This window comes from Crotalus tigris, unplaced genomic scaffold (assembly GCF_016545835.1).
Source record: "Crotalus tigris isolate CLP2741 ecotype Arizona unplaced genomic scaffold, ASM1654583v1 scf7180000018301.7375997, whole genome shotgun sequence".
Lineage (NCBI taxonomy): Eukaryota > Metazoa > Chordata > Lepidosauria > Squamata > Viperidae > Crotalus > Crotalus tigris.
This window is the reverse complement of record NW_024096931.1, coordinates 7,010,463-7,023,468: the sequence shown is the minus strand read 5'-3', so window position 1 is coordinate 7,023,468 and position 13,006 is coordinate 7,010,463. Positions and strand designations below refer to the sequence as shown.

The 13,006-nt window shown below is 44.1% G+C and overlaps 1 protein-coding gene across 5 annotated transcripts in view; it reads right to left on the bottom strand.

Annotated features, from left to right (window-relative positions):
• CAPN15 (calpain 15) overlaps positions 1-13,006 on the bottom strand; it is an 87,810-nt gene that overhangs the window by 43,426 nt on the left and 31,378 nt on the right. For 3 of the 5 annotated variants that reach the window (XM_039349921.1, XM_039349923.1, XM_039349922.1), the window contains exon 2: positions 11,577-11,898. The exons of 1 other annotated variant lie outside the window; for it this stretch is intronic. In XM_039349921.1, coding sequence (XP_039205855.1) covers positions 11,577-11,752 — 176 coding nt within the window. In that variant the 5' untranslated portion in view covers positions 11,753-11,898. Of the gene's footprint in view, positions 1-11,576; positions 11,899-13,006 lie in introns of those variants that run through there. One more of the 5 variants, XM_039349925.1, reaches the window with a different exon arrangement.

The following is a 13,006-nucleotide window of genomic DNA, read 5'->3' as shown; positions in this document are numbered from 1 at the left end:
TCAATAAGGTTTGTGTGTGTGTGTGTGTGTGTGTAACCTCTGGAGAGATCCAGTTCCAGAGACCTATCAAGAGTGACAACTAGCAGCTTGAATCATACTAGGAAGCTGGACAGGAACCAGGGTGTTCTCTGGGTGAAACCACAACACATCCATCCCTATTCCAGTTGTGCCATTCTGGGCCAGCTGGAGCTTCAAATGATCCACAAGGCAGGGCAACCCCATGTAAAGCAAAGTATCACAGATACAGTATCAGCATATGCCAGTGGTGGCAAACCTATGGCATGGGTGCCAGAGGCAGCACCCAGAGCCCTCTCTGTGGGCACACGCACTGTCGCCCCAGTCCTAGTCCTTCAGCTGGGTTTTATAAAACCTTTTCGCTTTAGGCCTCCGCCGCTGTGTACAAAAAAAAAAAAAAAAGGAAATGGAGATGCATGCGTGTCTGTTTTGTTTGTTTACTGAAAGGATCGTCCTAAATTTCAGTATACCTTCCTTGTGGGTAAATACAGAATGCCTAGCTGGTTAGTGTTTTTGTTTTTTGTTGTTGTTGTTGTTTAAAACTTGTTACAAGGTACAACGGTAAACCAAGCCGAAGAAATCCGAGGAGCTGCCTCACCTCAAATGAAACGCGGCTGATGCTCCATTAAGCTCAGCATCCTATTACAGGCTAGCAGCAATTCTCCAGATATTGAAATGGAAACTTCCTAGTGCTCTACTTGAGGATATTGGGGATTAAACCCAGACATTTTGCATGCAAAGCAAGCAATCCGTGGCTGAGCTGAAACCCTTCTCTTAGGAGAAGAAGCGGAAAAACGACGGTAAACAAAGGACGCGCTGAGGATGTGATGGAGGCTGGCAGCTCTTCCCCATCCTGGTACCCCCCTTCCGATGGATGGGGGCTCTAATTCCTGGAAACCCCCCCCCCCAAGATAGCTTTCGATCTCAAACAAAGACAAAAATTAATTGCATCACATCTCGCTGGGTTGAGAAAACAGGCAACCGCTGTGGATTTTGGGGCTACTCTAGATTCTTCTTTCGTTTCCAGCCACCCGTTTCAAGTAAGTCCACTTTTGATCCTAATCATCTAGAGGAGCGGACAAAACCTTCCTCTGAGCAGTTTCACCCCCACTAAAAGTTGTCAATGGCTCTCAGTTGAGAGAACAGACATTCCATCGGTTGAAACCAAAAAACAAACAAACAAAAACCCAACGTTCTGAGCAAAGCCACATTTGATAAATTAAGCCAGCATAGGAAACAGGTGGAATGGATGTCCAGGTTGAAATGGTTGCGCCTCCGATGCATGCTCAGGTCTTTCCATCTTGTCGTGTAATGCCGAGCAGGTGTCTTTTGATGGCTCTTTGCGCCACATCATCATCATCATCATAATAGTAGTAGTAATAGGCAACTTGGGTGCAATCCCAAAACAACTGGAGCACCACTTGAACACCGTTGGCATTGACAAATTCGCCATTAGTCAATTCCAAAAGGCGGCCTTATTAGGAACTGCTTCCATCCTGCGACGATATCTGTAATACCATCAAACATCCACATCTGCCTATCCCAGGTCCTTGGGAAGGACTCGATAGGTAGACAAAAATGCTAAATCCAGTCTGAACATCTGGCTGACTGTACGATGATCAATAATAATAATAATAATTTAAAAAAAAAGTTGGAAAGGAAAGGAAAGGAAAAGAAAGGAAAGGAAAGGAAAGGAGGAAGGGAGGGAGGGAGGGAGGGAGGAAGGAAGGAAGGAAGGAAGGAAGGACAGACCTTGGAAGTTATAATACATTTGATTCAAGGCAAATTGAATACCAAACTGGAAAGAATTTATATTAAGTGTCTTGTTTCAGATGCCTTGGTTTTCAGCTTGCTTCTCCTATTCCTTATGTGAAGCACCAGAATTCAGAGACCATCTAATATTAATTACACTGGGAAAGACACACTCCAGACCACAGCAGAGCTTCACAGGGACCAATTTCCAATGCTGGCATCAAGCAATCATAGACCGCACTTCCCACACAAATAGAATTTGCAGAGTTTCGTCTTCCACCTTTGCCCCTGAGCCTAACCATGAGAAAGAGACAAAAATAACACGGCTTCTGTAAAAAGTGCGAGGATTCAGAGAAACAAACATGGTGAGTAAACAAATGACTATGTTTGAACATCTTTGGCCATTATTTTCCCTTTACAAAAATGGCCTTTTCACGGTTTGCATCATGTCAAACAGAGTAATCTCAGAACAGACTTGGAGAGCAGATATAACATTCTAGGTCTGATATCTTGAAGAAAAGACAATCCTTTGGACTGCAGCATACAATAAAGTTGAACCATTAGAATTTTCTACGGTAGACTAACTTAAATAGCAATTTGTTTACAAAACTATTCCTTCACGTGTGGGGCTTTTAGACGTGGGGCATATATATCTGGGGATGAGCAAAACAATGCATAAACAGCAGGGGCGTAAGGTCATATCACATCTATGCACACAAATGCAGCAGTGAACATGCAAATCCGTTTTGTGCAATAAAACCGGGGCGCCTTCCCCGCAGTCAAGCTGTACCGGTGTTATCCCAGCCAGCCAGAAACTAGAAGACAATTTTTTTTCTCTCCTTATCGTGCTCTGCCTGGAAATCTCAAAACAACACAGGTCTAATTAATACTTGGAAAAAAAAAACAATGAATAGAAGCCTCTTCCCCCAACGTTGTAGATTAAACTCAGTAGCCTGGTTTGAATGATAAGAGATTCGCAGGAAAAGCCAAGGTCTTCTCGGAGCTTCGGAGAAATCGGGCAGCCATTAAGATATGCCTGTTGGGAAAGGCTATTTTGGCAAGGCGACTGAAAAGCCAGCTCTACACAAGAGAGCAGAAACGCCCATTGCTAAGCTTTCTTGTATGACTCGCTAAAAATCAAAAAGAGGTTTATAGGCCAGGTTCAGGGTGTAGATCTAACTGTACGTCAAGACACTCCGGCTGCATTGAAAGAAGAGTGTTGTCGCTCAGATACACTGCAGATTGGAAAATTAGCTCCTGTGCAACTAGGGGATTAAAACCCAGAAAGCACGTGCCTCCCACACATTTCGATAATGCGATCTAAAGTGGTTTCTAATGTCGCTACCTCTAAGAAGCTACCTAAAATAAAGCTCTAATTTGTTTTTATATATAAAAGGCCAACTAAACTCATTGTTCCAGCTTCTGGCTTTGTAAGGAATTGGCGTGCCGTGATTATGGCTGAAGACTGAACGCGCTACGGGATGTATTTTGCAGAGATGGAGGAAACAGCCCAAGTTGCTTCTTTATCCCCAATAGCCTGTGGCACATCTTGGAATTTGTTTGACGCTCAACAAGATGAACCTAATTCTAGACTACAGAAGGACACGCAAGGACACATAAGCGTGTTGGGCACAACTGTGTGTCCTTGTGTGCCCGTGATTTGGGCACACAAGGAACTAAATTGCTTGTGTGTTCAATCACACCTGGCCAATAAAGAATTATATTCTATTCTGTTCTGTTCCATTCCATTCCATTATTCCATTTTCTATTTCTATTCTATTCCATTTTCTACTTCTATTCTATTCCATTCTATTCTATTCTCATTCCATTAATTCTATTCTATTCTATTCTATTCTATTCTATTCTATTCTATTCTAGTCTAGTCTAGTCTATTCTAGTCTAGTCTAGTCTAGTCTAGTCTATCCCATCCCATCCCATTTGTACCCTACTCTACCCTACCCTATTTTATCTCAGTAACTCCAATCTCTTATAAGATGCTGAATAGGTAAACTGCAGACCTTAGGACAATTAACCAGTGGAACAACCTGCCTCCAGAAGCTGTGAATGCTCCATCACTGGAGGTTTTCAAGAAGAGATTTGAACAGCCATTTGTCTGAAATGGTATAAGGTTTCCTGCCTGAGCAGGGGGCTGGACCAGATGACCTCCAAGGTCCCTTCCAACTTCATTATTCTGTTAATACATCATGCCTGTTGTTTTTTTTAATCTCATCCCTTCTGTGTTTTCCACACCACTAACTAGACCTATGCAGAACTTAAATACCTGCCCCAACTTTATGATTTTTTGGCTGGTTTTGATGGGGATGCTCTTACGTTGACACTTTGGGATTAATTCCACTTTGAAAAAAGAAACCACTTAAAACAGTGGCTAGAACAGATGCTTTAGTTCCATTTATTTATTTTTCATCTTTCCGTGCCCACCTTAAAAGGAAGTATTCTCTCCCTGCTCTTTGCTTGATATCCTCTGGTTTTTCTCTATACTTTTTAACACAAACTGTTCTTGGCTTGTATCGTCCTGAAAATGACTTCATCTATATATTTGGATTGTATTTTTCCAGTACATCTGACATGGTTTTTTTTCCTCCCTATTCCTCCCCCCCCCCGCCCGCAAATCTGCTTTCTAATAAAATATGGGTTATAGAGACTTATGCTTCAGAAGAATTCTCTGGTGTGGAGGCTCAACTGTGCAAGCAGAACAGGCTTTGAATAGCTCCATTAGGAATGTACGAATCTGCCTGTTTTTGTGCAACCGAGAAAAAAACGAGGGGAAAGTCAAAGCAACTGACAGCAACAAACAGTGAAAAATGAATATGCTCCGAACAGAAGGACAGGAAAATGACCTTACAAAGTCTCAATCAGCTTCATTCACAGTCAGTGTAGTACAAAGAAAGAGTGACCTGTTCACCCCAAGAGTTAACATCACCAGTTCAAACCTTTCTCAGCTGAGCCATTTAATCTCCACTCAGTCTAATAATTGGAGATTGCAGGTAGTCCTCATCTTACGACCATCATTGAGCCCAATGTTAGTGTTGCTAAGCGAAACATTTGGGAAGTGAAGTTTGCCCCGTTTTACAACCTTTCTCACCACCGTTGTTGAGGGAATCACCGCAGCTGTTAAGTTAATATCATGGCTGTTAAGTGAATCTGGCTTCCCCCATTGGCTTTGCTTGTCAGAAGATCACCAAAGGGGATCACACGATCCCAGGACACTGTGACCGTCATAAATACGAGTCAGTTGCCAAGCGTCTGAATTTTGGTCACGTGAACCACGGGGGTGCTGCAACGGTTGTAAGTGTGAAAAATGGTCCTAAGTCACCGTTATCAGTGCTGTTGTAACTCTGAGCATTCACTACATGAGCTGCTGTAACTACCTACATTCAGTTTGTAAATTGTCAATATTGTCAATATTGACCCGTGTAGTAGGGCTGTATTACGGTACCGTTTTCCTTCTCATCTTTCCTATTACCTTCTGCTATTGGTATCTCTTATGATACTACTTTGTTGTTTGTTGTCTGTACGTACAGTGAGAGCCTTGTGCACTGGGGACAAATTCCTTGTGTGTCCAATCATACTTGGCCAATAAAGAATATTGTATTGTATTGTAATGCAAGATTCTCATTAGATGCTGGTTTGGTAAGGCATCTGAAAGAGGGAGAGAGAATGAATGAATGAATGAATGAATGAATGAATGATGGATGGAAGGAAGGAAGGAAGGAAGGACCATGAGTGTTCCAAGGTCACCCACGAGAATTTAAGTCTAAATTTCCATGTTTGTCGCTCAACATTTTAGCCCCTTTACCACATGGTTTCTTTATTTCAACATCGAAGGAAGAGCAATTACCAAACAGACAAATGCGTAAATTGCAAATCCAGTAAAGTTCTAATCTAGAATCAAATCAACTTCCCTGTGATACTCAGCACCACTGTGGGTAGATGAGGTCCATGTAAAATTCACATTGCATCAATGGTCGTGTCCAGACAGCATTTGCAACACAGGTAGTCTTTGACTTACAACAGTTCCTTTAGTGACCATTCAAAGTTTACAACGGCACTGAAAAAAGTGACTTACGACCATTTTTCACACTTAGAACCATTGCAGCATTTCCCCAAGGTCATGTGATCAAAGTTTAGACACTGGGCAACTGACTCATAGTTATGACAGTTGCAGTGTCCCTTCTTACGACCTTCTGGCCAGCAAAGTCAAGGGGGGAAGCCAGATTCTCTTAACAACCGTGTTACTAACTTAAGAACTGCGGTGCTTCATTTAACAACTGTGGCAAGAAAAGTCGTAAAACAGGGCAAAACCCACTTAACAATGGTCTCATTTAGCAACATAAGTTTGGGGCTTAATTGCATTCGTACGCCGAGGATTACCTCTGTGAGCAAATACTTTTTTTCCTTCTGCTTTCAATGTCCACAAACCTTAGCATTAGGAAAAATAGATTAACTGCACCGCTGTGCACCTGTTGCAATGCTGTTGCTATTCACAAAGTCAACCAAGGCAGAAGTCTGAACTCAATACTCTGGCATCACACAATGCAATAGTCCAGGCTTTTAAGCCCCAAAACTAGATATTGGAAATTGCTAGATGAAAGAAAAGCCACCAGGTGCACAGAGAACTAATCTTCCCATATACATTTTCCTATTTACGATTTAGGGGATCTGGCTGAGAAGCCATGTTCTCTCCTGAAAAAGCGCTAGTCAAAAGTTTATTTTCCCTCTTCATCTCCTAGACTATGTTTATTCTTCTCTTGTCACATGGGGGAAAGAGGAAGACAAGAGGGGGAAAAAAACGAGGGGGGAAAAAAACACGAAGTGGGAAGCAGTACAGAATACATTCACACAATAGACAGAGGTTACGACAGAGTTTGTTTTTAATATTATTAACTTCCTGATCACCTGATTAAAAAGAACAAGTGCTGGGGGGGGGGGGGAAACAACAACTATGTGGCCTCTACTGAAACTCTGAAAAAAACTTCAAGATCGGTCTTAAAAATAGAAAAATTTAAAAAATTAAAAATTAAAAAAACAAAAACAAAAACAGGAGCATTTTGCTAGAAAGATTCCTTCAAGTCTGCATGTTTTAGCAGACATACAAAGTCCTCGAGGATCATAACAACAAGCAAGAGAAAGACACATACACACACTCACACAAATATTTTCCAAGACATGGCAGCTGAGAAGAAAAAGGAACTTGCTTATTTTTTCAACAGGCAGCATACAGACTAAGAAAGGCACATGGCTATAAAAAGCCAGAATTAATCATAAATTCCAATATTCTTCGTGCACAACATGGCAGATTTCAACACCCTACCTTCCCCCCCCCTCACCTTTCTTTTGGTTAAACATCATTAGATCCTCTCAACATAATTCTCAGCCCGGGAAAAGGTTACAGGAAGACTGTCGTGCCTCTTAACCCCTTCCAGATGAAGGCAAATTTTAGTTGCTGCTGAGAAAATTTGAGGGGGCATGTATTTTATAGCCAGCTGTTCCCACCAGTAAGCTTCATGGCAGAGGAACAAAATCAGGAAACTGAGAGGAAATAGGTTTTGTGGACTACAGTATTCTTGTATTAGGATCTTCGTGAATTTGGCTTGATGGCTATAGGGCAGGGGTCTTTAAACTTGGCCCTTTTTATGACTTGTGGACTCCCACAATGAGGAATTCTGGGAGTTGAAGTCCACAAGTCATAAAAGGCCCAAATTTGGAGACTGCTGCTATAAGGGCTGTGAAATCAGTCCCAGTAGATCAGGGACAGCTGACCTTGTCGACTTTCCAACTTTTGGACTTCAACTCCCAGAATTCCCATGCTGGCTGGAGAATTCTGGGTATCGAAGTCCACAGGTCTGAAAGACGCCAAGGTTGGACAGTCCTGGTCTTGATCTTAAGAGTTACTAGGCACCTTCTATGTCACCCCAGTGGGTAAATCTGGACCCAGGAAATGTATTGTCCAGCTAAGACAGCGGTTTTCAACCTGTGGGTCGGGATCCCATTTGGGGTCAAACGACCATTTCACGGGGGTCGCCAAACAATGCAGTCTGCCATTTTTTCCCTCTTTTCTTTAGCTGTGCTACTCCCTTTTATTCTGTTGGCTTTTGAAAGCCCATAGAATAGACTCTCTTGAATAGAGTCTAACTCTATTGGCTTTCAAAAGCCATAGGAATTGTCCAGGCTGTCTCTGCCCTGCTGAGCCCACCAAAAGTCCCATTCTGCAAACGGTGCTGCAAGTTGTCTGCAGCGAAGGCGAGCTGTCTGGAAGCTTCCACCCCTCCCTGCTGAGCAACTACTAAAAATGTAAGGAAAAGAGGGCCAGGGGTGGGAGGCCGGTGGGCGCAGGGAGGGTTGCTGGCGCGCATGGGGCCCAGCGGGTGCCTTACCTCCCTTAGGCTGGGCCAGCTGGTGGTCGGCCTGCGCTGTCTCTGCTGCTTGCCAGCTACGCCTCGGCCAGCGCAGGGGGCGGCACCACGCATGCGCGGCGCTCCCGGGCAGGGAAAGTCCTCGACTTATGACCGGTTGGGTAGTCCTCGACTTACGACCGGTTGGGTAGTCCTCGACTTACGACCGGTTGGGGGTCACGGCATTAAAAAGGTTGAGAACCACTGAGCTAAGAGATAAAAGTTTAGGGCAAATAATTTAGAAAATGGGAACTTAAGTCAAGGTGAGAAACAGTGTCCTGCTGATTCTGCAAGGGCAAAAGGCCACCAATAAGAAGATTTACAGAGACCAATGTTGATAACCTTTCTCGAAGGAGAATTTTAACTAAGCTCAGATTTTAGCATCTTATTGAGTTAATGCTGAACAGCAGAAACACACTTTCAAGCAGCATGAAATAGGTCTGTATCTATAGAATCAGCCGAGCTGAAGATAACACTTTAATAGTCATTCAATTTTTTTCTCTGTCTCAATATTTAACCTTAGATTATGGATACAGGGGGGGCTTGGGTTGAAAACAAAGAGGTGTGATCTGGCCAATTAATTTAATATAAACAGGGAAATTATTCAGACGTGCACGGCTCTGCTTAAACCTGATGCAACCTTTTCTAGGCAGATTTTTTTCATCAAACCAATGAATGTAATTAAACTGCTTCAATTAGTAAAAGCAGCATAAAGAGATCATACGGGTCCCAGCAAGCTTGCTTTATGACTTACTGGTGGAGACACCAAAGGGAGGGTCTTCTTCTCCTGGAGAAAAGGGTAGTTACATATTACCCATTTGTGGTTTGTTTAGAGTTGGAATGTAACATTGTGATTTTTCCTGTTTGGAATAAGTCCAGAGAGGAGATTAAACTAGCCATGACTCCCTATCTTGCTTATTCCAGCTAGAAGAAACTAGGATGTCACATGTAGATAAGAGGGTGACCTCAGAACTACCCATCCATAGCTTGACTGACATTGGTGCCTCTTGGGAGAAGTAACTCCTGGATTTGGTGACAGCTAAGCCATGAGCGAGGTTCATCTTGCTGTCTGAATAAGCTTTATAAACTTGAGTCCTGGTTGAAAGACAGAGACAATAAAGAGGATCAGGGGACTGGAGGCTAAAACATATAAGGAACGGTTGCTGGAATTGGGTATGTCTAGTTTAATGAAGAGAAGGATGAGGGGGGACATGATAGCAGTCTTCCAATATCTCAGGGGCTGCCCCAAAGAAGAGGGAGTCAAGCTATTTTCCAACGTGCCTGAAGGCAGGAGAAGAAGCAACGGATGGAAACTGATCAAGGAGAGAAGCAACCTAGAACTAAGGAGAAACTTCCTGACAGTTAGAACAATTAACCAGTGGAACAACCTGCCTCCAGAAGCGGTGAATGCGCCAACACTGGAAGTTTTTAAGAAGAAACTGGACAGCCATTTGTCAGAAATGGTATAGGGTTTTCTGCCTGAGCAGGGAATTGGACTAGATGACCTCCAAGGTCCCTCCCAACTTTATCATTATTATTATTACTTAAACCAAAGAAAAGCAGCATTTATACCAGGCTGTCCCAAAAGTGCTTTTTAAAGAGGCAACTGGACTTTCTGGGTTTTTTTTTTCTTTGAAGATGTTTCGCTTCTCATCCAAGAAGCTTCTTCAGCTCTTTCTGGTTTTTCTTTGAAGATGTTTCGCTGAAGAGCTGAAGAATCTTCTTGGATGAGAAGCGAAACGTCTTCAAAGAAAAACCAGAAAGTAATTCTTGAAAAAGCACCTTTGGGACAACCATGACCTGGATGATTGAGAATCTCCATAGATATTTATACCAAGCTAGTATGATCCAAAGTTTGCTGATCATTGGGGCATGGGTGACTAGGGAGACTGCTTCTAGACCTGGTAAGGAGTCCTAAGATCTGAAATACATGACCCCAAAGCAGGTCGTTGTTCAAGGAAAGCCTCGTCTTCACAACTTCCAGTGGCTCCCAAGAACCCCTTCCCTGCTGACACTGTAACAGCTTTTACAGCAGTGGTTCTCAACCTTTTTAATGCCGCGACCCCCAACCGGTCATAAGTCGAGGACCACTCAACCGGTCGTAAGTCGAGGACTACTCAACTGGTGCAGCACCGTTTGCAGAACGGGGCTTTTGGCAGGCTCAGCAGGGCAGAGACAGCCTGGACAATTCCTATTGGCTTTTGAAAGCCAATAGAATTAGACTCTATTCAAGAGAGTCTATTCTATTGGCTTTCAAAAGCCAATAGAATAAAAGGGAGTAGCACAGCTAAGGAAAAGGGGGTAAAAAAATGGCGGACTGGGTTGTTTGGCAACCCCCGTGAAATGGTCATTCGACCCCAAATGGGGTCCCGACCCACAGGTGGAGAACCACTGTTTTACAGAAAATAGATTTACCGTCCTAAATAGGAAGCCGCTCTAACAAAGAAGCAGAGGGAGAAATGTTCAGGAACTGAATTCACACATTTTGGGGCCCTAGAATATGCCTCGGAGCCCATCCAGAAGAAGCACCCGGAAATGGGATACAGGTGGTCCTCAACTTACCACCACAATGGGGAACAGAATTTCCATTGCTAAGCGAGGTGGTTATGAAATGGGTCTTGTCCAATTCTGCGACCATTCTGCCATGGAGGTTAAGTCACTTTTTCAGTCCCACTGTAACTTTGAACAGTACAGGTGTTCCTCAACGTATGACCATCTTTTGCCCAAAATGGATGTTTTGCTAAGTGAGGCGTTAAGTGAGCTCTGCCCCATTTTACGACCTTTCTGGCCACAGTTGTTAAGTGAGTCACTGCGGTTATTAAGTTAGAAACAGGTTGTTAAGTGAATCCAGCTTCCCCATTGACTTTGCTTGTCAGAAGGTCCCAAAAGTGGATCATGTGGCCCCCCCGGGATGCTGCGACTGTCATAAATATGCACCAGCTGCCCAGCATCCAAATTTCAATCGCGGGACGGTGGGGAATGCTGCAGCGGCCGAAAGTGTGAAAACGGTCCCCAAGTGACGTTTTTGCAGCGCCGTCGTAACTTCGAACGGTCACTAAACGAACTGTTGTTAAGTCGAGGGCTTCCTGTAGCTACACGAATGACTGCATGTCAAGGACCACCTGTACTGACGTCTACAAAACCTTGATCAATGGCACCCCAAGCCAACATCTCATGCCACAAGCAGCCAGCGTTAACTATCATGCACACGAACACATAACACGTTTCAAGATGCATCCAGCCGGGTTGTGCAGCTGGGCTGGCAGTTTTTCCATGGCCTCTAATGGGGCTGCGGTTGGAATCACACACACACACACACACACACACACACACACACCAGCCCTAGGCTTTCAACCGAGCTGAGTCAAGACCAAGCTCCTTCCCCATCTTTCTTACCTTCGTGCCCGGTGGTTTACGTGCGGATGTTGCCGTGTTATAAGGGCACTGTCCCAAACGGGCCCAGCATGGTTACTCCTATACCAGCTTGCTGCCAGGTGCCCAGGATAAGTTTGGCCAGCAAAGCCGTGATCCGACTCCGTCTCGGCGGCCAGAGAAGAGGCTGAGCTGCCCATGGCTCCCCCCAACCCTGGCCGGGCCAAGATTTACTCTAGGTTAGGTCCCAAGGAGTAGCATGAGCTGTCGGGCTGAAAAGATGAAGACTCTGTAGCATGGAGTGGAGCGAAAAGTTCTCCCACCACTGGAGGAAAGGAAGCTGGTGCTGATCGGAAAACAGAAAAGACACACACAGGGGAAGAAAGAAAAAAAAAAATAAGAGGAGAGGAGAGGGAGAGAAGAGAAACAGAGAAAGAGAAAGAAAGAGAGGTATGATTTTCTTTCAAACCCATGATGTGACATTTTCTAAGAGTCTGTCAAAATAAAAACAAAAACAAAAAACACAGAGATGGCCTCCATGATCATCAAAACCAGGGGTCTTCAAACTCGGCCCTTTGATGACTCGTGGACTTCAACTCCCAGAATTCCTGAGCCAGCCACGCTGAGGGGAAAGGGAGAGGTTTCCAAGCTGAGCCATGCTGGCTGAGGAATTCTGGGAGTTGAAGTCCACGAGTCATAGTTCCCCCATGCTGGCTCAGGAATTCTGGGAGTTGAAGTCCAAGAGTCATCGAAGGGCCGAGTTTGAAGACCCCTGATCAAAACCCATGTTGGCTTCATGCAGAGCAATTCACACTCAAATGTGAGAACTGGGAGGGAGGGGGAGGGATGAAAACCCACCTCGTCATGAACGTCGACATGTGAGAAGGGATGGGGGGGGTTCATGGGATTTTCAATTAAGTTTGAAGGAGCTCTGTCATTTCTTGGGAAAGGGGGAAGCTTGAATCAGAAGATGGTTCATGGCAGAGAGTGAGGGATGGATCCCTTAAAGTTCATACTATTAGGAAGAACGGGTTAAGTAGAACACATTGGATGGAACCCTCGCAGAATCCTTTGGGAATCTGTACAGGTAATCCTTGACTTACAACAGTTCATTTAGTGACCATTTGAAGTCACAACGGCTCTGAAAAGAAATGACTATTTTTCACACTTATGACCGTTGCAGCATCCCCATGGTCATGGGATTTACATTCAGATGGTTCATTATTTATGACGCTTGCAGAGTCCCAGCATCACGCGACCCCCTTTTGTGACTGTCTGTTAAGCCAGATTCACTTAACAATCGTGTGAGTAATTTAACAACCGCAGCGGTTCATTTCACAAGTGTGGCGAGAAAAGTTGTAAAAGGGGGCAAAATTCACTTAACAGATTTCTCACTGAACAACGTGAATTTTGGGCTCAGTTGTGGTCGTACGTGGAGGACTATCTGTATTTTC